This window comes from Ambystoma mexicanum, chromosome 5p, assembly GCF_040938575.1.
Source record: "Ambystoma mexicanum isolate Mex_15411 chromosome 5p, UKY_AmexF1_1, whole genome shotgun sequence".
Taxonomy (NCBI): domain Eukaryota; kingdom Metazoa; phylum Chordata; class Amphibia; order Caudata; family Ambystomatidae; genus Ambystoma; species Ambystoma mexicanum.
Window position 1 is genome coordinate 797,501,560 of NC_090930.1, and position 26,579 is coordinate 797,528,138.

The 26,579-nt window shown below is 44.2% G+C and overlaps 1 protein-coding gene across 4 annotated transcripts in view; it reads left to right on the top strand.

Annotated features, from left to right (window-relative positions):
- Positions 1-26,579, top strand: part of ITPRID1 (ITPR interacting domain containing 1) — an 826,173-nt gene that overhangs the window by 259,006 nt on the left and 540,588 nt on the right. For 3 of the 4 annotated variants that reach the window (XM_069613212.1, XM_069613215.1, XM_069613213.1), the window contains exon 4: positions 20,832-20,879. The exons of the other annotated variant lie outside the window; for it this stretch is intronic. In XM_069613212.1, coding sequence (XP_069469313.1) covers positions 20,832-20,879 — 48 coding nt within the window. The remainder of the gene's footprint in view (positions 1-20,831; positions 20,880-26,579) is intronic. 4 annotated transcript variants of the gene reach the window in all.

Genomic DNA, 26,579 nt, shown 5'->3' on the forward strand with positions numbered 1-26,579 from the left:
ACAGATATACACATAAAGCTGGTTTCAGAGGAAGGCCGAATGGTTACAGGCAAATTACATTACATTACAAAACAGTTTGCATTACAAGAACATGTTTGGATACATGTACTGGCGTTATAGACATATCATTAAAGGTACAGAAGAGTGAGGGTGGAGACAAGGGTAAGGGGTTAAGTAAATAGTGTGGTTTGAGAGATTTACGAAAGGAGTACAGAGAGGGTTCTGTTCTGAGTGAGTTTGGGAGAGCATTCCAGAGCTTAGGTGCTATGTGAGGGAAGCCAATGCCGCCGGCTTTGGCTCTTCTAATAGTGGGGACTTGGAGTTGGTTAGCATGGTGGCTTCTTTTTGGACGGAGGGATACATTCTTAGTTATGGTTTCAGATAAGTAGGGAGGTGCAGTGTGATTGATGCATTTGTGTGTGAGTATTTTAAAAGGTATTCTTTCTTTGACTGGGAGCCAGTGTGCATTTATTCTGGCCTGTGATACATGGTCAAATCTGGGGATGTGCAGTGCCACGTGGAGGGCATTATTCTGCACTATTTGGAGCCTTTTTAGGTTTTTGGTTGACGTGCCAGCTAAAAGGGTGTTACAGTAGTCCAGTCTGGCTCCTACCGTAGCTCTGTTGATGGCGAGGCAATTGGGTGCGGTAAGGTAGGGTTTGATGGCATAGATGAGTTTGGTGGTCAGTGCGGAAGCGGTCGAGATGGCGCTGACTTGTCTTGTCATGGAAAGTGTAGCGTCAAGGTAGACTCCTATGGTTTTCACAGCTGTGGAGACAGGTATGTTGGTATTGTCAACGGTCATGTGTGAGTATTCATGGCTTAGTTTGGCTAGGGTTTCGCTGGTGGCTAGGATGATAATCTTGGTTTTATCGCCGTTTAGGCAAAGGCCATTGATAGCCATCCAGGTTTGGATAGTTTTATAAATCTTAAGGAGAGCTTCAATGTCTTGGTCATAATCTCCGGTGAGGGGGAGGAGAACTATATAGGGTCGGTGCAGTGCATGATCCTTGTGGGACTCCACAGTTGATGGTGGTGGGGGGCGCATTGGCCTGGTCTGAGAACACTTTCATGGCCCTACCTTCTAAGAATGAGGTGATCCATGTGATAGCTTCATGAGAGAAGTGTGCTGCATTGAATAGGTGAGAGGTGAGGATGCCATGGTCCACAAGGTCAAATGCTGTGGAGAGATCGAGCAATAGAAGGAGAGCAGGTTTGCCTGTGTCCATTATTTTGGTGATTTGATTCGTTAAATCTAAGAGGGCATTTTCTGTCCAATGGCCTTTACGGAAACCTGATTGTCTTTTACCGAAAATGGCATGAGTTTCCAGGTAGTGTTGGATTTGGTTATGGGCAGCTTTGTCTAAGATTTTGAGGAGGAAGGGGACGGTAGTGATGGGGCGACAATTGTTGGGGGAGGTGGGATCAAGGGAAGGTTTGTTTAGGAGCGGGCGAACCAGGCTTCTTTTAGGCATTGCGGTACAGTTCCAGGGGAGAAAGAAGCATTGATGAAAGCTGTGATGGTAGGGGTGAGTGATTCTGTGCATTCTTTGATGATGGTAGGTGGGCAGATATCCCCTTTGCAAGTGGATGGTTTGATGCTTTTGAGAAGGCCAGAGACTTCCAGCTCTGTGACTTCTCTGAAGGTGAAAAGGGGCATTTGCGAGTAAGGGTTGTGAGTGGGAGGTTATGGAGGACTGGTGTGGGTATTGAGAGCTTTGCGTTGGGAAGCTATTTTATCTTGGAGCATTGTTACTTTTCTAAGGTGGGCAGTTTGGATGCCTGTGCACCATGCTTCATCCTTGATGATTTTGTCAGGGCTGGAAGTGGGTGTGGTAAGTTCTTTGAAAATAGAGAATAATTCTCTAGATTTGGAGCTGGCTTTAGAGAATCTCTGGTTATAGGATTTGTATTTGGCTTGGAATATAGCTTTTTTGTAGATCAATGTGATCTCTTTAAATTTGTTTGAATTGTTGATTAGAATGCATCTATTGCCAGCTTTAATAGCTGCGGGCCCAAGAATGGACATACCCAAGGGGAAGAGGTTCTTCAGACTGTGCAGGAATCTCTTGCCGGTGGAAAACCCTGCCATCTACTAACTTAGTTTAGGGATATTGAACATTTGCATATTGCATATTTAGGTAAGTTTGTACACCGGGAATTGACTATTGAAACTGAGGAATTTTGGAGAAGATGTCTGATGGGTCATCGAGTTTTCCTTGCAATAGCATTAATACATTTATGGATTAGAATAGAAGGACAATTAATGATAACTTAACAGGGTATAATTTAATACTGTTAGAGAAAATTAAGAGAGTCAGACATAAACGATTTGGAAAATTGTGGGAATTGTCTTAGAAATGTCTATACAGTATTTGGAAAGTCAACAGAATTGTTCTAGGAATGACTTAATAATGCTCTCATTGATTTTGTATTGTGTACTTTTTTATTTTAAATCTATCTATATATGAATTACTTTTCATTGAATTTCTATTTAAAATGATGTCTTTATAAGGACCGATGAAATGCATTCTATCTACTTTGTTGGTACACAGATAACTATATTGTATTATATTATGACAGTGTGCAAATGGAAAATAACTGTTACACACTATTATCAATTCTTTTTTTTAAGCTGGGGCCATCCATGCCTGCCTGGGAAGTTTTGCTTCTAGCAGTATGGATGGTTCTGAGCAAACACTATAGGCCCTGCCTGCTCTCCTTCGACACTGAACATACTTTGTTCAGCACAGCTGCAAATTTGTGACAGCACCAGATAATGTGGCTCAGGCACAAGCTAGTTGTATGAGCATCAACACTCTAATTTCAATACGTTTGATTGCAAATATGCACAAGCAACCCACACAGGGCAAACCCAAACAGAGTTCCCATACCACATGGAAGAGGCGTAAATCCATTTGGTCACAAAGTCAATTCAGCCTAAAAGGTCTCCAAAATCACATTGGACTGATGGATCCACTGTGGTGACCCCTAGACTTACCAGGAAATGGCACATGACCCCCTCCATTGGGAAATTGCAGCATGGGCAAACACCCACCCTGATAGACTCAGCCCAGCAAGTCTATCACACCCACCCCACTTCCTCATCACAATGTGTACGCTCAGTAAGCCACACTATGCCCACACTGTAGAGTGTGGTACCCGAAGCCTTGCATTCCAGAAAAGTTGGAAGAGATCTCGGTTCACAGGATCAGGGACTCAACAAAACTCTGATCTGAATCACAGAGCACCAAACATCTACACACAATCCCACACATACACCACCTTATTGACCATCAAATAGAGAACAAGAGCCACAGACCACCGGCCGCTCCTACTTCGAACAGAACAGAAAGAACAGAAAGCCTATAGAATAACCATATCCAAGCATTTCATCGAAGCAAATACTCATGCGACCCTTCCACACAAGCAGGCATTCATGTCATGAATTGGAGGCCTAACAATTGTGCTACCCATCCTCAAAATGGCAACAAGCCAACATCCCACGGGCCATTGCCTCTTACAACCCACTAGCCACATGACAGGCGAAACTCACCACATTGCCTCCACTCAGAACAGCCACACAACACTTGACATACTGCGGCTAGCTTTTTCCCCTGCATCAAATTACACATTCAATGTTTGCCAACACCAGTATCAACAACACTGACCCAATGACATTGCAGTATTCAATCTGTACATTAGAGACTTGTCATGACTCAAACCTTGAATCCGCACTCTCCAGCAGACCGTATCAAATGTGTCTGCACAAATACAATGGTGTGTTTAAGTCCACCCGCTTGCAGAAAGCATTTACACATGCCATTCATATTTCATCTCTATGCCCTTATATATGTGCCACATCATCCTACCCATCGTCTTTTCAAGACACCTACTTGAAGAAGTTGTGGGGCAAACTTTGTTCGGCTGTGCCTTGGAAAATGTATTCTGTGTGGACTGCTGCTTGGGTGGGTGTATCTAGGCTTCCCCACAGTCTATAGACATATAACGTGAAAGAATGTTACACCTCAATCCTTGCACATGTCCCTAAACGCTAATAGCTCATTAGCTAAGAATTATATTTGAGTCGAGATGCGATTTTGCAGTCTCTGTAGTTGTGTTTCCTCTCTTGTAAATGAGGATTAGTCACTTTTCAAATTGGTGAAACCATTTATTCCATATCTTAAAGGAAACCATGCGTGGGCTGCGAAGTTACAAGTGCCCAAATGTCAACATGTGGTTCAACCCTTTCACTGTCTTTAGCAAGGCTGGGCTGATTATACATGAGTGCATTAAATGGAAATACTGCACATTATATCCGACAAATGCGATAATATCAACATGAGCAAATCGCAGAAGAGTGGGAGAAAGAAGAGAAACAAAAATAAATCACGGACACTATGAACAAAAGAAAATAATTTCAATCCTAAAAAATTATAATAATTTGCCTTTTGTGTTTGCAATGTGTGCTCTACTACCCATATTGTCCCATTGTCACTACTGTGTGGGCACGATTGGTCAAATAATGAACTAATTTGCGTGTCTCAATATAGTGACCTGGCGCTATGTCCTGCTTATCAAATCAGAATGTGAATGATGGTCTCTATGCAGTGGCGTCGTCAGGAATTAAATTTAGGGGGGCATAGAGGGGGCCACAGAAAAAAGTAGGGGGGCCACAGACAAAAGTAGATGGGCCGCCTATGAAAGGGAATGTGTGATGTCACAAGCACTCCTGGAGAGAACCTTTTGAGCACACCAACTACCAAACCCCACTGCATCTCCCATACCATCAAGAATGTAGGCACAAAACCATTAAGTCACTAATGTCCCATCATTCACTGTTATATGCACTACATTTTAATTGGAGGGACTGGTCTTGACGGCAGAGGGAACTTAACAGCTCTGCATTGTAGATTGCGGCCCTGTGTGTGCAGTGTGGGCAAACACAGCACTGCAGACAGTGCAGAGTGAATAGCCAAGCTGACATAGGAGGGCCCAAAGGGGGGCCAAGGATTTCAAAGGAGGGGCCCAGGACCCCCTGCCCCCCTCTCCACGGGATCCACCCAGCGACGCCACTATCTCTACATTCTCTTTGACCAACAAGGGTAGATCACCAATGCGTACTGAATATAGATGGAAAGGTCTGTGTCCCCTCAAGGCACATGCAGAGAAAGAGAAGGGATTGTGGGCTCTGCCTAGAGGTGTTTGCCTACACAGTGCTCATTTCCAGCTCTGAAAGTATCCGGCCGTCCTCTGTTTCCACCTCTGATTGGCGTCAATATAGCTGTGTTTGAATCCCGCATATCAATGCACTATCCAAGTCGGGGTGTAATCAAGCAGCGAAATCCAGGCTTTTTAAAACGCTATACTTTCCATTTACAAAATCAGATTTTCCAAAGGCATGACGTTGCGCATTTCTTGAATGTTCATTTTGTGTTTTTTTAAAACTTTCCCTCCAATTAATCACAAGATAATTACCAATTAACATGCATAGAAGAACTGCGCTGACTATGATTAATCAGTCCCCGAGGAAGGATGAAAAACTGCCCTAGTCTCGACTTTTCACCACCCAATGCGGGATATTGTAATTTTGCTCAGCTATCACACACCTGCTTCTGATACAGCTTGATATTTATGCATGTATTGCATATTTGTAGGTGTTTTAGTTGGCACAAAGTGAGACATTGCGGGTTGTTTATGTTTCTTGACTCCCATAATTGGTTGTCAGTTTGATACGATATTTTAGCCAAACGCATAAAAGTGAATCAGGAAATATAACGTGTGGTAAATGTGGAACTTGAATACGTTGATGTTAATGCAGAGATAAATCACTGGCATTTCATCTGGTAGAAAATAAATGTAAAATGTCGCTTTTGAATCTGTTTTTAAAAAGAAGAACCCAGCAGGTAGAGTGTATCTTGTCACTCCCACTGTGTACTTAATATACCCGCTGGATTCCAATGGGACAACTACGAGTGCCATTTGGTCTACACCTATTTGTAAATCCACATACATATATTTTCAGGTGACTTACTGGATCATTTAGTCACTAAATAAGAGAATATTTTGGAATAAATTGAAGCAACAGCACACTGAGTTCATATTCATTAATTTTATCTTTTGTATAGCGCCTTTCACCATAATTACAGTCCCAATGTGCTGTTGGTTGAATGCCCTCAGAGGAACCGCAGTCCAAATTTGGGACAAGTTGTGATGTGCTGTTATGCATGTGTGCATTTCAGCCATTAAAGTTATGTCAGGGTGTCCAAGATCCTGCTAGCCACCCAGGTCCAAATGGCGTGTGGATGGGAGCAGTAGAGGTAAACTTTGAAATAGAAGGGCAGTTTGTGTTGAAGAAAATGGAGAATTATGTGAGAATCTACCGTTCAAATTTATGTCATTAGAAGTAGCTTAATTCTTTTGACAGAGGTGTTGTGCAGTAGTGGTTGTATTACATGTGAGTGCAGGGTGTGTGGAATGAGCCCGTTCCTTCCACTTAGTTGCAAAGGTGCGGTGTGCGAGGGTAGAAAATGGTTTAGCTGAACAAACAACAATGTTTACATCAGGGCTCAAGTCGAGGGTACACGCGGGGGACGTAGTCCCCCCACTTCATTCAGAGGGTGGACTCAGTCCGCCCAGCTAAAAGAGAAACATTGGATGTCCTCTTTGAATGTTTGAATTAAAGCAGACGTCAGGGATCAAACCGCAGTCAGGTTTGTAGGCCGGACACTTCACCACTGTACTATATAACTTGATCAAAAATAACATTGGTTATTGGAGTTTAACACATGCACACATTTTAACGTTTTCAAAAACACTGTTAGAAGAAAATATCCTGTCTTGGTTTTTTATGTGTGTTGATTTTATGAAAGGCAAATGCCATTCGTCCTTTTCAATTTGAGTGGTTATGCAAAGCCAATTTAATGAAATTTGCATATTTCACCTTGATATGCTAATTTCTTGCAAGGTCACATCCCATTGCGTTTGCTGATGAGTCGACCCACTTTAATTTTTAGGACTTGACCCCTGGTTTACATCCTGGGTTCCATCTATGTACAAGGATCAGTGCTATGCTTCACAGCCAATCTAAGTGCCAAATGAATATATAATACCCTCTGAGAGGATCATAGAGCGTTAAATTGCCACCTCTAGTTCCTTCTAGTGCGAACAAGGCCCCCCTTTCATGTTTCCTTATGGCGGCGTGACTCACCCTCACATGCTTTTAAGTCAACATACAGTGACAACTATAAATGAGGGATCCGATGTGCCTGAATGTCCTCCTCCCTGAAGATCGAATTGTTTTGCTAAGGTGCAGTTTAAGTGTGATGCATTGTCAGGATTCTTATCATGTGCAAGTTAATGGAATACCTTCTTGCGGCCTCTGTATGGGGTTGGCAGCACCAACAAAGGCATAATTGCATTTCTCTGTGAGGAAATCCTTTGCTGGAAGATGCAGAAAAGTAGGTGAAGGCACAATATGCTAGATCACAGCTTCTGCCACAACCGACTGTCTCATTCTCAAAAGGAGCAATTCTGGATCATTTGCCCCTTGAAAGGATACTTTAGTTAACCTCTGGCAGCGTTTGTCAGTCCAAGCAGAACTCATCAAATGACAGCAAGAAATGAGGAATACACTGCGCACAATGCAACATACATTTATGTCACCTAGAGAGCGGTACCAATATAATGTATACATATTTAACAACTATTTAAGGGTAAAATAGGTGCACACATTTAGCAGTCAGGTTCAAATGCTTTTTCAAGGCAATAGGGATTAATTGAGAGGGTCATGGAATAGGCGTGTTTTAAATGACCTTATGAATATTGATCATGTTAAAAATAGTCTTTGAAATCCCCGACTGTCATCTTGGGTTGGACTGGGACAAGACTAAGGCAGAGAGAAAGGAGAACCCGCAGATACATTGTTGTGGATTGTCCTGGCTTCCTATTTTTCTTGAGCTCAGGCCTTAGCAGGAGTGGGTTTGCCGGCTGAAGTTGGAAATGGTGGTCTGACCATCTCAGATCAGGCCAAAGGGAGCGCTTTGAGCGATGGATGGAAAAAATGAAAATAGAAAGAGATGGGAGTAGGTACACTTACTACTCTATATAAGGATATTGAGCCTCCAATCAATGGCAGGCCCCTCCTATGATGATTCAATGCCCCTAGTTGGGTTCCATAAACTGCTCTGCATGCTGGAGTCTCATGTAAAGAAAATGGCGCTACCAGTGGCAGCTACCCTGGAAGAAAAAGGATTCTGCATTTTTCTACAAACCTGGTGGTTGCTCAGTGACCATTCTTCTTAACAGCAAATTCACCATCAAAGCATGGTCGATGAGGCCATGGAACAGAATCAGCCCTGCTGGACCTCAAAAACCAAATTGACCTAATCAGAGATGAAAGCAAACTTGCCCTCCTTCTCCTATTAGATCTCTCTGCCGCTTTTGATTTGGTTGACCACATAATTAATTCTCTGCCACCACCTTACATCAGCTGTCAAATTTTCACCTCGCCCTGGGTAGCATTCTTCCTGGCTGGCAGATCAATCAGAGTTTTCTCTGAAGTTATCTGTGCCCCACCCTCCCACATCTCATGTGGAGTGGCACAAGGGTCCTCTGTATCCCCCACCCTATACAACATATCCACCAAACCCCTTGTGGATCTACTTGACTTCATCAGCATTTCTTACACAATCTCTGCCGATGATACACAAATTCTTCTACCCCTCACCAGCCACCTGAAGACTCTCAAGCACTAAACACAATATACATGTCTATCCAAGCATGGATGGCATCAAATGGCCTCTGTCTAAATGACGAAAAGACAGAGATGATAATGTTTGGGCCTCCATCTGTAATCAAAAATCTCTGCCCCCAATATGCCAACTTCAGTATTGACAGGCTTTGGATACCTGTCTCTGCATAAGTGAAGACCCTAGGCATCTACCTCAATTCTACACTTTCCCTGACAGATCAGGTCAATGCCATTGCAACTTCAGCTGCTTACACAACTAAGTTAATTAATTCCGCTAGACCATTCCTAGCACCAAACAATTGTCTCACTATTGGAAGAGCCATCATTGGAGCTAGGCTAGACTATTGCAAGGCTCTCTTTGCAAGCACATCGGCGCACAACAGTCGCAAGTTCCAAGTGATTCAGAACAATGCTGTCCGAGCTGCACTGAACATTCCTAAAAGAGAGCACATATCAGAGGCTAGAAGAATCGCCACTGGCTGCCTGCCAAGGAAAGGATTAACTTTAAAACTGTTTTTATCACACACATATGCCTGTCTAATTCCGCCCTGCCCTACCTTCCTCAAAGATTCACGAAGGCCCAGTCCTCCGGAACTTTTAGCAGAGCTTACACCCACAGACTTGTCCAACCGAAATCCAAACAGGCAAAAAGTGGGGGTTCAAGTTTCCCTTTTGTGATTGCTAACCAATGGAACTTTCTTGCACCACAACTAAGAGTGGAACAATCCCACTGGACCTTCAGAAATGCACTGAAAACCTGGTTGTTCACATAAGCTGTTTATCTATGCCACGTCCTTATGATAATTTGAGTGTAACTGGTTGTAACAGCGCCTTGATGCCCAAGAGCTTTGTGCACAGAGTACATATAAAATAAATATATAAATACATAAAGCAGATGCACAGAAAGGATGATCACTTTTTTTATTTAGTGCTTCATTAGATTTTTGCAATTTAATTGTACGTCTGGCTGCCCAATGAGAAAGCCCACTAACATATAGCATTTTAGCACCAACTGAGCTAGCTTGACTGTGTGCTTCTTTGCAGCTCCTCAAAGTAAACCTTGCTTTTGACCCACAGCGAGGACTCACGGGTGATTTCTTCTCATATACATTGGGAGAGAAGCCATCCTTTTCAGTCAATGGTCCATGCAACCTTAGGACATTGAAGAGCTGAGTGCCATGGAGTCCTCCACTTTCCAGCAGTGAGACCTGAGTGTCCTTCTGGGCGTAGGGATGAGTCAGGAAGCAGCATGACACTCCTTTTTATGTAGAGACGTCTTCGGACAAAATATCTGTGTGCCTGCTGGGGACTTACTCCCTAGTAATAAAAGCATATGGGCTACAGTTTGCCTTTTTAAACTTCATTGCAATCTGGCGTGGGGGAATGCCAGCCATCGAATCTCCCTAAAATGGGACAATTATTTTCAGGGACAAGCAAAGTGAAGTCCCATTAGGGTTTGCTTTACTGCACTCCTAAATCGACCTGCCCCAAATCTCACTGTTGTCAAAAAGGAGCTGTGGGGGCTGTTACCAAGGTATCACAGACCCTCTGAGTAACTTGTCCAACTCATTGTGTAGATCATGTGGAAGCCACCCCTTTTCTCAGAGAAAAGCACTGTCTACCCATAAGTAACTCATGATGAGGGTCACCTGCCGGAGCAACAGTCTTCTCCTTCTCCTGCCAAGGCACTTGTATGTAAGTAAGGACACGTTCCAGCAGCGTCTGAGTCACATCACAGCCAGACCAAACAAGCACACTCAAGGCTAAAGGATAGCACTTTCAAACTAAAGACAGGTATAAGTTTCCAAAATATTACCTTCAATGTAGTCTGAAGTGTGCAGGTCGCTGCCATTGCAAAATATGGCTTTCCTTGTAGTCGTGCTACTGAGGAATTTAAACTTCATCAGTCGATAACAGCTTCTAGCATAATCTTTAACACTCTGTCCTTTTTAAAACAATACTTTCTACAGTGAGGCACTGGTTAACAGTTTCCCATGGCTTGCAAAGATGAAGCACAGCATGATTTTAACATGGCAGTCTTCCCAGTAAGTCTCGGTTTATCTGATACATCTGGGCCCTGAAACATACAGCTCTACGGAGGTGTTGGACTACGAATCCCATGATTCTCTCACCTTCACTGGCTAGAGCTGATCGAATTGTAGTGCAAAACAGCTAGCAAGGCAAAGGTTGAAGACCCTTGTCATAAGTACAATACTGTCACGATATAATTATGGCACAGAGACAATTAACCCTAATTGTGGATGACTTACAGCGGGACCTACATTTCAATACTACCAAATATGACATCATGTTCTGGTACAAAACACAGGAACAGGTCAACATGCTGATGTTATAAAGATTTAGCCGATTACCAATGATCCCAGTGAGAGGCCCGCCTGGTCTCCTTCCACTCCTCTAAGGTCATCATTAATGTTTACCTGAATGGTACCGTCTTGGTCCAAAGCCCTCAGGCCAACCTTCTCCACTTTGATAGACGCTTCCAGTGCCTCATCAATTTCCTTTCTTCTCCTGCTGTCCCCTCTATTCTCTCCACAGCTTCCTTGCCTCCCCCGCTGTCCCCTCCTTGGCTACCTTGCCCTCTACTCCTTCCCCTTCTCTCCCCCTTCTGGCTTCTTCTACACCTCCGCAGGGCATACCTGTGATTTGTACCCCTACCTGGAAGTCTTTCAAGGATGGCAACCTTCTCCATATTGTCACTCTAAACTCTTGCTCAGCTGTCAAACACTCCTCTGATATCTGCCGCTTCCTTGAAGAACTTGACTTTGATGTCCTCGGTCTCACCGAGACATGGTTAATGGCCAGCTCTGTCACAAGCTTTGACACTCTTCTTCCTGATGGCTACAAGATCCTCTCTGTGCCCAGGACCAATTGCTCCAGACGGGACGTAGCCTTGATCTTCCTTGAGTGAATTCCTGCCTCTGTCATTCCTAGGCAGGCCTACTCTTCTTTTGAATGCCTCGTCTGCAGGATCTCTCTCCCTCTCCTAGCTATTCCCTTACTGTGGCTACCATCTATCGGCCACCTGGTCAGATATCCTCCTTCCTCTCTGAGTGGGCAGACCTCTGCTCTTCCCTCCTGGTCTTGACCACTCAACTCCTCCTTCTTGGAGACTTCAACATCCACCTGTATGCTTCCTGTCCTTCCACTGGACTCTTTCGCAACATTTGCAACTCTCTCTTATTCTCTATCCTCCCCTCTCGCCTGACTCACTCTGCAGGGCACACTCTGGGTGTTCTGATCTCTACAGACCTTCCCCTTTCTATCTCTCTCACCACTCCTCTCTCCTGGAGTGATCACGTTCTCCTTTCCTCCCAGCTCACTCTCTCTACCCCTCTGGCCAATCCAACTCCAGCACTGCCACCTACCTCCTCGGTTATCTGACCCATGAATCATGTGTCAGTTGAGGCTTTTGCTGCCACTTTCTCACCCCCATTGCCCCTTCGGCTGTCTCACACCCTGACACAGCCCTTTCAATGCTCCACTCTGTTATGTCTGATACTCTTGATGTTCTTGTCCCTGTCATGAGGATCTGCTGGAAGCCCAAAGCCAAGTGCAACTCATGGTGTGACTCAGACCTCGTCACACTTAAACGCAAGTGCAGGGTGGCTGAGAGGAAATCGCGTGCTTCCTGTACATCTTCTGACAAACTGGCCTGCCACCTGCTCTAAAAGCAATACTGGCTCTCTGGCTGCACCAAGAAGAGAGCCCTCATCCAAGCCCACGTCTCTGCAGCATCCAACAGCTGTCATGATTCCTGCCCCTCATGTCCCCAGCCCTCCAAGATGCCAGGCTGGAGCCAGGCCACAATCACCTACATGGCCCTCAAGTGCATCTCAATCCCTCCAAAGACCCACTTGGAGTCAGACTTGGCGCTTGTGGCACCAGACTCACTCACTCCCATAGGATAACATTGGGGATTGGACTTGTAGTGCATTGATGGGGACAAGATGGATGCCCCCACATATTTCGGTTCCCAGAACTGCATGTGCAGTCTAGTCGTTTGGGTGTGGTTCAGCCCAGATACACCTGGGATACCCAGAGACTATTTAAGCCACGCCCAGGCTGAGAAACATGCTTTGTGTTTTCTCCACCTGCAGCGTGACACTCAGTGTGTTCGGATCGGTCTCCAGTAGGCCTGCATCTTTCTTCTGCGCCCAGCTCCTGCAAGAACAAGAACACTGTTAGGAACAGCCTTAACTTGCGGCGCTTCTGCCCATCATTCATCGCTCCTTCTGTTCTGCTGGCATCTTCGGCAGTGTCATTCCCATCCCGGCATGCCGCTTCCTAAGGAAAAGGGAAAAGAAAAAGAAAAAGGCATTAGTAAGCATTCAGCAAATCTTCATTTATTTTTAAAGATTTTACGAGCTTCAAACGCTTACCTGATTCCCAGCCGCTCTGGGGGAACTCTGTCTCTGGAACTTCTCATCCATCTGCAAGAGGGAAAAGACACTCCAGGTTAGCGTGGAAACATCTAGAAGCGCCGCATACCGCGCTTACTCACCGCATTTCTTCTTCATAACCAGCATCCAAGCTGAAAACATTGCAGCACCTAAAAGACAGAGAAAAATAACTCAGTTCAATACAAATACGAAAGGGTTGCATCGCGCTCTCACTCACCTTCAGCGCTACTCATCTCAGCAGCACGTCGCCATCCCCGGACGCCAGCCATCATCTAAGAAAGGAAAGAAACAAAGTTAGAGAACTGCTCAAAAGACTCATTATACTTACCTGTCGGACTCTTGCCAGTGAAGTAACTAGGCAGCAACAAGCCCACATCAATCAACGCGCCCCTGCACTGAAAGCAGGACGGAGAGCACACTTTCCAAGAAAACAAGGTGAGCTGTGGATCAAAGGGAAGGGTTGGACCCCGGGCAAGAAGTGGTTCAAGCACACAGAGACAATAGGGAGTTCAACTCTACCAATCCTGTGTTACAGGCCCAGTCTCCAGTTGAGTAGACTCCAGGGAAGGGTTTGAGGTCGTGAGAGGTCAGAACAGGCTGATTGATGTCCCCGTGGATACCAGGTGAGCGTTACAACAGCTCGGCCAAACTCTTTAAAATCTGCAAGGAGCTGGCCAATCCTGCAGCAGTGTCTACCTCTCCTGTCCTCTCTCTACTCCTCTCCTCCTCCTCCATCTACTCCCCGCTCTTCCTCTGGCCCTTCTGTGGCCACCTTTCCTCCCTTCTTCTCTGCCTTTCCCCTGTTCTCCTCAGACACGGTTTCTAGACAAGTCTGAACTATGGAAGTCTCATCAAAACAGGTTCTCCCTGTTCCTCTTAAACCATCAAGGACCACATTGACACCCTGGCTCCTGCTTTGGCTGACTTCTGCAACCACTCCTTCCCCCCTGAAGCACTGACTTGTGCACCCTCTTCTTAAGAAACCCTCAGCTGACCCCTCCTGCCCGGCTAACTTCGGCCCTATCTTCATCACTCCTTTCCTTAGCAAACTCCTGGAAAAGCTGGCCATCATACTGAATCGGTTGGCTGTCTCCATGACCATCAGTCTGGCTTCAGAGCTGCGAGAAGCACGAAAACTCCTCTCCTGAAAATCTGTGAAGGCCTGCTCTCCAACCATGATTCCAATACCCCTTGTGTCCTCATCTTACTTGATCTCTTTTCTGCTTTTGACACGGTTAACCATGCCATCCTCTCAAACCATCTCTGTGATAACTTGGGTATCACCGATCAGGCACTGGCTTAGCTGACCTCTTCCTCTCCGATCGACCCTGCCAGGTCCAACTTGGATCCTTCCTCTCCTCTATCTCAATCTCTACCTGTGGTGTTCCCCAGGGATCTAACCTCTCTCCCTTGCTGTTCAACCAATTCCTGGCAGTTCTTGCCCATTGCATTGCCGTTCTCTCTCCCAACTTTCAGTACTATGCGGATGACATTTAGCTCATTTTCAGGCTCACTTCTGCCACCTCTTCGACTTCTCTCCTCTCTGACTATCTGTCTGATATCCAGGAGTGGTGTGCCGCCAACAATCTCTGCCTTAACGCCAGCAAGACTGAGATTCTCCTCATCGGCACACCTGCTCCCTCCTTTCCTGTCTCTTTTGGTCCTCTTCCTGCTCCCAACTGTGAGGCTAAACATCTCGTGGCCATCTTCGACTCCACACTCTCCTTCTCTCCTCACATCTCTGATCTCTCTAAGAAGTCACACTACCAGCTGCACCTCCTCAGGTATTTTTCTTTTCCTCTCCTTCCCCAAGAAGCTCACTGTCTCCAGAGCTCTGGTTCTCTTTAGGCTGGACTACTGCAACAGCCTATTTCTAAATGTGCCTACTTCTACTCTCCACCCTGTGCAACTCATCAAGAACAGGACTGCGAGCCAAATGCCAAGGGATTGTATCCCTCCAGGACTGAAGTCTCTGCACTGGCTCCCAGTGGCTCCGAGGATTAAGTTCAAAACCCTATGCATTGTCCACAAGGCCTTCTGGGGCATGTAGCCTCAATACCTTAACTCTCTCTTCCTAAATATCTTCCTTCTCGGACTTTTCCATCATCTGCCTCCAGCTCCCTCAGGGTCAGTTGCTTCTCCAAGCAATGAGTTGGTGGTAGATCTCTTTCTTCGGCTGGGGCCTCCCTGAAACTAGAGGAGAACCATCTCCGGTTCCTAAAGCACCTCAAGACTTTCCTCTTTGCTTCTGCTTTCTCTCCTCCTCTACCCTGCTGACCTCCGGACTGGAACTGCACTGATCACATAGCTACACTCTGATCTCTGGCAGTTTTATTACACTGCACACTCCAGCCAGGAACTCCTTCCCCGACAATGAATGTGGCGTACAATAAAATGATTTGTATTTTTAATAAACCACAGGTTCTTTTTCTTTGAGTAGGCCTCCAACCCGTCTCACAATAAAACTCCACAAGCACCCCGTGTCACAATGGACCAGGAATCAGGCCGGTGTGTATCAATAAGATATTTATTAATATATTATTTAATGCAAAAGGAAAATCAAACAATTTCACAGCCACCAATATAGTAGTAACACAAATGCACTAATCTCTACAACACAATTAGGTTAAGATATCCTGTTACCATTCACACAATCTTTAATGGCAACACAGAAAAATAACTATTTTATAAAGAGATAACACCAACAGTTTAGCACCCGCCCCTGCAACATCCACCCCCAATCATCAGCTAAGTTGATTCCTTTGAATGGAAGGCAGTGGCACGGAGTAGGAGTAGAGAGAGAAAATCGGATTTGGGGTAAAGCCCATCACCCCCAGATGGGAAGCCAGCAAAGAAAGTGAAAACCCGTTTTTGGAGCAAAATGTCAGAATGGGATTTTGATTATTACTCACAACGTCTAGGGGACAAAATGAAAGGATATTCGTGTTGCTTACACTTGGGGAGATAGGGAAGCTTAGATAATACCAATCAGCACACCAGGGCAAAGTAGAAATGAAATGGGAACATCGTTTTGGGAGAAAGCAAATGCAAAAGGGAAACATACAATAGCAAACAGAACTTTGGTTTTCACTGGATATACAATGACTGGCAGCTCAGGGAAGGGGTTTAGCTCAGAATAGGAAGACAGAGGCACATAACAGATCGACTTGTAGGCAAAACGGATTGCTCTCAATGGGTCTACGGTTTTGGGTTTTAATAGGACCGATGCAAATAGGAATTTGTGGGGTGATATACACAATACAGTGACAAACTCGGTTTTCAGTTACAAGGAGACTAATTCTTTTGAGGCAACACTTTAATGACTATAATAATTAAAGAAAGACACCAGGGACAAGGTGGTAAATTTTGAATTCCAACCATCTGCTACTGTGCATTTCAATGGGGGAATTAATTGATTTACTTAAAAATGTGCTAAGGATTTACACAGACACTGAGAGGTTTACCAAGGGAATATGCTAACACAAACAGGTTAAACACAGATTCTTCTATGGGAAGGTGCCTGAATTACACTAGCAATGTGGGGTTTTCAATGGGGGAATTATTGGGTGCACTGCTACAAAAGGAAGGGCTTATACAACTTAGGGCTGAGGTTGTTTGCTACTTACACAGCAAGCCTTGGTTTGGAATTCTGGATAGCCAGCTGGATCTCAGGACACTCTGGACAGCTAGGTAAGGGGTTTGGTCACTGCAAACTGCCTTGGTTTAGGATTCTGGAAAGCCAGCTGGATCTCAGGACACTCTGGACAGCTAGGCAAGGGGTCTGGTCACTGCACTCTCAAAGATGGTAAGCTACAGCCACCTTCTCTCCGTCCTCCTTCTCCTGTCTCCCTAGATTTTTGTGTGTCTGACTTAGTACTGTCCCCCTTATATAGTACAAATGACATCACTCACTTTACAATCTAGGGGGAGTATGCTGTAATTACCCCTACCACTCGGATAGGGCAGTTTATCATTCCTCTCTCTGCACCCTGGCATGATTGGTTCAAGGGAAGAAAACACCATCTGTCTGGTTGCATTTATTACTATTCTTTGTTCTCTCTGCCACTTTTTAACAAAAAACTGTTTTTCTCAGGAGGATAGCTCAGTGGCAACGTGTTCACCTTGGATGCAAGGTGATACAGAGCACCACAGGTTCAATACCTGGGTCCGCGCTTAGAAACCTCTGGGTATTAAGCATGTTATAAATAACCTATCATATCATATCATGTCTCATAACTTCATAATTCTATTAGCCCCTGCTATATGCATAAGATTAGTGGTTTTAATTGGTCGTAGGGAATTAGGGAAGCCAATCACCAAGACTGTATTATGTAGCATGTCGGGGTGGCACATTTTTGTCCTTTTTACAAAATGTATAACAGTCATAAATCTGCAATTGATCAAGCATGTTCATAATTTTATTTCCCATCTTTCAACCAATTGTCATATTTTTCTCATTTTTAGATCAGCCAGAAAACCATTCTAACTGGCCATTTCAGTCTCTAAAGTCCTAGAACAATGCACTTTATCTCTTTAAAACTGCCTGGAAATTACATAAAAACATAGCATGAAACAAAATGATTTCTCATTCCAATTCCTGCGAAAGATGCCTAAAATGAAATGGGTCCTTTAATGTCCATGGGGAGGATCTGTCCCACTCTGTGGGGGGCGCTTCATCCCCCACAGCCGGTGACCAGAGATTTTTATGCACCCTTTCAAGTTGTCAGTTTGTTCTTAGTAGTGGGTTCAGGAAGGAGCTCACACCTCCTAGTCAAGCTTGAGCCACACTTGCTTTCTTTAAAATCCCTGAGCCCCTGCCTTGAAGTCTGGCATGGCAAGGAATGATGATGCCCTCAGTAACATCACATTTGTCTGTGGGATGGTTCACTGGTAGGTGCGACTTCCAGTGAGAAGCAGGGCTTTTCATTGTGAAGCTTCCTGCCTTTGCCCAAACTGGTAGTCTGTGCCTCTTCAAAGGTGACTGAAGTCTTGTGGCTGGAAACATAATGTACATTGCTTTAGTACACCCCCCCCACAGCATATTTCCCTGACATTTCTGTGCGAGCAGTGCTAACTTTTCACTGTTACCTTTAAAATTAATTTTCTTTTTCACACGTGTGCAAGCCTTTTTTTTGTCCTCTAACGTTTGAAATCCTGTCTTGTATCTCACGTGATTCTTTAATTTCTCCTTTTTGAGCAAGTTTGCATTTGCTGTTGGTCCATTGACAACGAAAGGGTCCCCTTCCACATGGTTCTCTGATTTGACATGAACAAAAGAAAAATCCAAGCTGTTTTTTGTTTGCAGTGTTTCAAGGGCTGCTGTTCAAGTGAAAGGAGAGCAAAAGCTGTGTCTAGTTGTGGTGTTGAAATTCTTGCCCCTCATGTGAATTAAAAGTAAAACAAGGGCATTTTTTTTGATGCAGTGTATATCTTCTTGTCATTCAAGTGAAATAAAAGCAACGCAGGGCCACTTTGGATGCAGTGCCTCACTTCTTGTCATTTAGGTGAAATAAAAGCAACGCAGGGTCCCTTTTGAATGCGGTGCATATCTTCTTGTCATTTAGGTGAAATAAAAGCAACACAGGGCCGTTTTTGGGTTACAGTGTTCAACTGCTTGCCAATCATGTGACAGGAAAAGCAAAGAACGGCCGTTTTTGGTGGCAGTGTTTAAGTGTGTTTTTTCAGGTGAAATAGATTTCTGTTTAGGGCCTTTAAATGCACCCCACATATCGGGCCCAGGTCCCCTCCCCTGCCAGTTGCACACCTGCACTGCCTCCCAGGCAAAACCTGCACTTGAGGGATGTTTCTGTATCCCTACAGTCCGCTACCAGCTCTTGACACTAGATATCTGCACTTACCCCTGCACTTGCCACAAGCTGGCCGCACTTTTACCTATTGTTCTTATTTATTTTATTTATTTTACTGTTGATCCTATGTATTGCACTATCGCTTCACCCCCGTACTTTTCCCTTTCCACACTCCCCTGCACTTGTGTGATCTTAATGTCACCTGGCCTAGTAAGATCGTTGTCTTTATCCTGCCTCTGTTCCCCTCCCTTGCCTCGTCGCGCCTTGAAACACTTGAGTATAGGCGTGTTATAAATGCCATATCATATCATATCAGGTATTCCAGCAGAGATCAGGTTGCTGCCTGCAGATTACCGAATGCCCACCGTTCACCAGGTTTACTACGGAAGAAGAATGCCATTTTTGGAATCAGCAGGGACCAATAAAAATGAGTAATTTCCAAAACATACAAACATCGAAAGGACTCGAAGCAACTACCTACGGGTGTGGAACGGTCACGATGTCTTGTCATCATTGAGCTTTGTCTCAATGATGACAAGACAGAGCTCCTCATCCTTGGTACCCAACAAAGACTCAGCAAACTTGACCCGTCCTTAAGCACTTTCAATATTGATGGCAATTCCATCAAAGTGGCTAAAGAGACCAAAACCCTGGGGATCTATGTCGATTCCATGCTGTCCCTTAACCGACAAACCAACACAGTCGCCTCTGCATCAGCCTACACCTGCAAGATGATTACTGCCTGCCGCTCATTCCTCTCCACCCAGAACTGCATCACTCTCGCTAAGACGCTGGTTATGTTTAAACTTGATTATTGCAACGCATTATATCAAGGCACTAACCAACGTAACCTCAACAAACTTCAAACTGGCCAAAACAATGCAATCAGAGCAGCCCCCGCCATCCCTAGGTCGGCGCACATCTCTGACACCAGGAAGAGCTTACATTGGCTCTCCGTCGCACAAAGAATTTCGCTCAAATCCCTGACTCTCACTCACAAATGTATCAACAATCAGGCCCCTACCTACTTAACTTCCCGCTTTTCACAATACATCCCCTCACAGACACTAAGATCTGCCCAAGCTCAATCGCTCACTATACCGAAATACAACCTGCAGTTTGCCGGTGGCGTCAGCTTCCCAGTCCTTGCCTCCAAACTCTGGAACTCCGTGCCACTCTCCATCAGAACTCTCTCATCCGCCACGCTCTTCAAAAACATTGCCAAGCTATGGGTATCCACTACTCATCACTCACCACCAGTATAAGCTATGCTGCCCCACTACTCTTGCACTACTTGCACCTGGATTGTGAAATCACAGTTTTTTGCCTGCACCCTAGTCTGCCACTTTTGTACCGTTGTACCTTAATGTATGAACCTGTGATTATGATCTTTGACTGTCTGTAACTCCAAGATATGCGCCTGGTTGCCCTCGGGCCTAGCGCGCTATACAAATAAAACAAATACAAATATTCACTTGCTGAAATATCCCAGCATCCATCAGGATATTGTTTCTGTACTCTAGCGCGTGCACTGATCCATTAACTTGCAATTTCATACTTTAGATTTCATTCATTTTATATATATGATGTGCCAGGCCAACCCCTAACTTGAAAATGTTTGCACTGACACAGGCTGCCAACTTGTAAGGATATATTTACGCTCGAATATTCTCAGAATATGTTGCCCACCATACCTGACAAAACTGTAACCACCTGACGCTGTGAATGAAGTTGTTATCCTACTTCTATCTCTGTTTCCTAATGGGCATGGCCTAAGTTAATATTTCAACAATAAGTATAAACTGTGTTCCTGAACCAGCTGGATATTAATATCAGTGTCCTGTGTTTCAGGGATGAGGTGGCATAATTGTGAAGATGACCTGGTGTTAGGAGCAGAAGGTAAGACCCTGACCACCAGTGTGTGGTCAGAAACAGAGACCCCAATATTTCCACCTTAAGGAAAACTTGCATAATTTGCCCGGAATGTTCCGTCTACTTATCCTCTGAAACCTGAGGAGGGCCCAGGTGAAAATGAGTATCTACTTACTGGGCAGGGAGGATAGATCAGGGGCAACATGCTCGTTCTGGAAGCAAGACGACACAGAGCAATTCAGGTTCGATGCCTGGGTCCGTGCTTAGAAACGAGTAGTAAGCAAGTTATAAATAACCAATTATAATGTAATTTCAAACAATCTGAAGAACAGTATTAAGAGGACATTGAAAGCGTGAGTCTAATTCTCCTTCCACAAAAATAAAGAAAAGTGCCTTTTGTCTAAAATGGGGCATCTTTGCGGAAAGTTCTGAGAAAACTGTAGAATAATATAAAGCTGCTATGAACAATACATGCATAGAGCAGAAAAGCCACTAGCAGGACTGCAAAAATGAAAATGACTACAGGCCTTTCTTAATAATTTTTCTGAATACAAATAAGAGGACAATAATGTTTTCCTGTGTAATTCGTGACACAGCTAGACACCCTTGGTAGTTATAGCAGGGCCTCCTTTCAAACTCATGGGATATGGGGTCCTTTGAAAGTCATTTTCTATAGTTCTGCCCAAAATTCTTAATTGTTTCTTTTCTTCATCCTGGTGGAGTACTTCCCAGGAGGAAATGGTATGTCCATTGGATCACAGTTCTTAAAACGTCAAGGGGCCTCATTCCGAGATTGGAGGCAGCCATGGTGCTATTACCACCATGGCTGCCTCCAATACTGGTACCGACTCCGACCTGGTTCAATGGGGATTTACCGGTGTAGTCCGACCTTTGCGCGACCGCTAAGTCCCCATTGAAAAAGGCAATCTCCATTCCCATTTGAGCCCCCATAGGGCTAATGGGAATGGGGAGGGAGCTAATAATGGTACCGCAATTTGCGGTACCGTTATTTGCTCCCTGGTCCCTTTGAGGCTCCCGCCAAGGGTGCCTGGTAAAACCAGGCACCCATAGCGGGATCCGCTAAGGGACCTCGGAATAGGGCGCAAAGGGATTACCGGCACCTATGTCCTTAACGGTGCCCGATATCCCTTTGCGCCCTACTCGGAATGAGGCCCACGGTGAACATGCAATGATTGAGAAAGGATTCTTGTATGTGGATTGCTATTAGTAGTATACTCAGTTGCACAACTTCCAAATGACAGAACAAGAATTAACGAGGTGAGCAAAAAAAAAAAAAAAGATTCACCCAATCAAAAGAGTGACAGACATTAATGAGGGACTGGCTCTCTATTTAGCCATAATTTCAGTAATGATATTTACATAGACTAAAATGAGAGTATTAATTTAGCTATCTGTCTACAGGGAAGCATACCATAAAGGTCTTAAGACTTAGGGTCTACAAATTTCCCCTTATAGCGGTACTGTTTCCACTGAACATTTTCAGGGCAAAAATAAACAATACACAATTATAAACATGAACTTGTGTTCTTATCCAATTTAATGTGTCACAACCTAAAGCAATGCATAAAAAAGATCATGGTTAGACTTTTTATTATCTAAGTCAGGGGAAGCCAACCTCTCACCCGCCATGCACCTTCTTATAAAAAGGAAATACCACCAGTGTAAAGTATTGTTCGGCAGAGGTTACCACTCAACCAGACAATATAACTGCTCTTATTAAAATCGCACCAGGCCACCAGTGGTATGACATTGCCACCAAGTGTAAATACCACTAATGTTCAAAAATACGTGTGATGGAATGTATTTTCATGATTTTCCAGATGCTATAAAAATACAATTGCAATAAATGCCAATAGCGGTAATAACTGCTTGTTCTGAAAATATTGCTGGTTATATATTTACATTTCTGGGACCTTTATGTGACGCAAAATGCACAGAACACTCCAACATCACTGCGTATGTGTGTACAGATTATACAGGACACGGTTTCCATCAGATAGCAGCTGTGAATGGGTCTTACAATGTTTCCGACCAGCTGCAGGCTGGTCTTATTTTGTGCCAACGTCTGGGTGTATTCTGCTCCATAATAGTGACTTCTGGGGGGAATAACGTTTTGGTGGCTTTACATTTCATTAAAGTCAGCAGTAACTGACATGCATGCTTATTTATTACTTGGAGCCTACATATTCTGCCCCACAATTCTCATAATCTCTCGCCTCTGACCATTCGGCCCATAGTCGATGTGAGTTACAGGCCAAAACATCTGAGGGTCACAGTCATCTAGCCAGGGGTGTTGCTAGGTCTGGAAAAGATCTGGGCAATGATAATTTTGGGACTGTTGGGACTCAGGGCTAGCTAGCATTTTTGGTTGTAACCCCTGAGCTTCTATCCTGGGCTACAATCAAAAGACCCAGGGCTATAGCCCCCTCAGGCCCTCCCTAGCAACGCATCTGCGTCTAGCCCTGTTCTAAGGTTTAGATTTCCTTGCATCTTTTTTAATCTACGTTGCATTAGAGGCCAAGAGTTTGGGGATGGCAAAGGGTGTTGTGCAGTGCTGTTTAAGTGTGCAGATCGATGCCGGGTGGTTTTCCATGTAAGATTCAGTATACATGGAAAGCGTACATAGTTAAGCACCGATATCAGTTCAGTCCTTAGTATGTCTTTGTTCCTCGATCTATGTTTGTAGTAGTGTCTGTAGTTCTCTTTGAAGCTGCTTTATAGAGGTAATTCTCTGACCTTTTTTATGAATTAAGTATCTACTTGAACTCACTGCCTATTCATATGATTTGTTTGCTTTTCATTTTAACTAATGCATATACTGGACGTTATTGCTCGCAATTATTCTTGAGTTGCTGGGTGGAACCAGCATAGGTATTTCCGTTTCCTTTCTTTACTAAATAAGGTGAACGTGCAAGGCTTATAGCACACCCCTTAAAATATATGATCTATCACTTGCTTGCTTTTATTTAATAATATTATCTCACGAGTCATCTCACACAGAAGACCTGTTGATGCCTAAGTGGATATCACACAAAAGCAATCAAGGGAGAACCCCTGTGCCCCACTGCTCAGCCCAATGATTTCACCCTCCACTGGGAAATATCCAATAATAGATCAGTTGGCACACACAATACAAGGTTGCATATCATGTTTACATATCTGCATCTCCTTCATTCCAGAACTCCATTCTTGCATCTCGTTATTTAGTCCGCAGATGATTTACGTGCCCCGGAGTGATTACTGATTACATGTCCACCTAAATCGTTGTGGGTTATTATTTGTGTATATCCATCAAATGATATACTAGAATAAAAAAAGAAATATATTTCATAAAAATTGCACCTATTTTCTTCTTGTGTCAGTGTTTTGGAGACAGGATGACAGTTGAATCTGTCATGTCACTTACGTTTGTGCGAATGAAAGTAAAGCTTGGTGTGACAAAATCCTTTTCTGAACAGAAGAAGCACCGGGTGGAGAGTGGGGGTCAAAGGCTTCCATGCACAACGCCCAAAGGAGTAACACAACCTGGTTCAGAGGTATTGAAATCATGAAGGTAAACAGATAGTGCGACTAAAAATACTGCCTTCACATTTGTTAAAGTGGTCTGAGGGCACCCTGTACTCCCCAGAGAGGTCCGGAAGCAAAGGGAGGTGTCCAAACAACCACAATATGGTAAACCTTAAAATAATAGGAATGTCCAAACATGTCTATACAACAAACATTGGCAATGCCAATAGTTTGGGCTTCAGCCCTCATGATTTACGCAAAAGCACTTGTAGAAAATCCCCAAATAAAAGCGGTTTACAATCCAAATCCTACAACCAGACTACTTGTGTGTTATCCAATACACTTCAGCTTAAACATTGTGAATCATTTGTTGTGATCAGAAGTTTTCATGGAACTCAACACTTTCTCCAAGTGGTTGTATGCATTACACGTACATGTTTGGTACTAATTTACAAGCCAATAAACACCACACTAACTGACCCAAAACTATACCTTTCGATCTACAGTGCCACAACAATGCCAGTGCAAAATCTTTACCACTGGATCTTACTTACATAAATACAAGCAAGCCCTTTGAAACCGAGGTTCCACCCATTGGAATGTTCTGTGAGTGCAGCCAAGGAGCAGAATGATTTTACTATCTTCCAGGAATAAACACAGTATAAAAAGACATATGTAAATGGTGATGTCACTGTAAAATGTACCACTTTTGTGGAGATCACCTAACTGCGGGTGCAGCTAACCCAACACTTGTTCATGCTATAACGGGCTAAACATTTCAGGTTACAAGCTATTAGCTTGTCATACAGTCACCAATCACCCAAATTCGACACATGTACACTAATGCACACATACAGATAAACAATTTCCACTGTCGTAAAATGACGTCTGCCAACCGTGCACTGGCTCGTTCCTGTAAAGTGGTAGCTGTTCCCCCCCTTCTCTAAAGAGCAGTGTTGTTTTTCAAGGGAATCTCGGCTAGTGTTGAACTTCAGAGATCAATCTAAGGACACCAGAAACTAAATATCCCAATACATGTTCAGTGATTTACAATTTGAAATTGATCCAAAGGTTATAGGTAAACGAAGCAGCTGCCTAGCTCTAGTTACAGTCTTTTACTGGACCTCTTAGTGGGTTATATTATTTCTACAAAACACAACACTTCACAGAACTCTATAAATTCGGTTAACGGCTAAAGCTCCTAGGGTCTTGTATTTGAAAACTACGTTTTAGAGAAGCCATCTACTTTTAATTTCCTTAGGTATATGGAATAAAAACCTGACGCTGCCCAATCAGGAACCATTTCTGACTCGTGGTGATAACGTTGTGGTCAATCAGAATAAACAGAGTAAATGCTGAGTCAGGAACATAGTTCAGCTCCGCCTTTTGCCTGCATGAGGATGTGTCAGCGACTGTCTGCTGGGCATACCACATAGTTCCGAACAACTAAGAACAGCTGGTCCTCTCGAAACTCTTCTAGAAGGATCTGAAGTTCGGTTAATTTTAATGTGCAACCAATGACCAGTCCCCATGCTGCCCAGACATTTCTGCTTGTACTTTCCCTGCAATGCCCGTCCCAGGGAACTAGCAGAGGATAGCAAGTTTCTGCAAGCCAGCCAGGAAAGCGCAGCGCACACCAGCCATTTCCCTTGGTTGCTTTGGTACAACCACTCACGGGACCTTTTTCAGTGAAACAAAAATAACAACCAAAAATTCCCATTTTTGGTAAACATACATATGGGGTGTGGGCTGAGGGATTAAAAAGGGTGGGGGTAATAAAACTGGGGAAACGGGGTCTTGGAGGGGGAAAGCCCAAATTAAACAAGAGAAAAAATGTGATTTTCTTTGTTATTTTTATTTCATTGAAAATGTTTTCGCTATGCTGGAGTACATGTAAGCAGGGTGGTTAGTATGCCCACACCACCACAGGTAGTGCAATAAGATACAGCTGAGGGTGATCCTGTGGTAATGACATTCACCCTATAGGTAGTGCAACAGGCTGCAGCTGATGGGGGACAAGGGGTGGAGAATTTCCACCCCCCCTAGTTCTGCTCAATCAGTGCAGGATATGGCTAACAGCTCACTCCTGAATGCATGTATTAGCCTTGCGGGTGAGATTCTGGAACTGGGCAGTCCAGCAACTTATTTAAGTGCTTATTTGCACAGTCTATCTCCTGGGAGATGATGGAGATTCTTGTA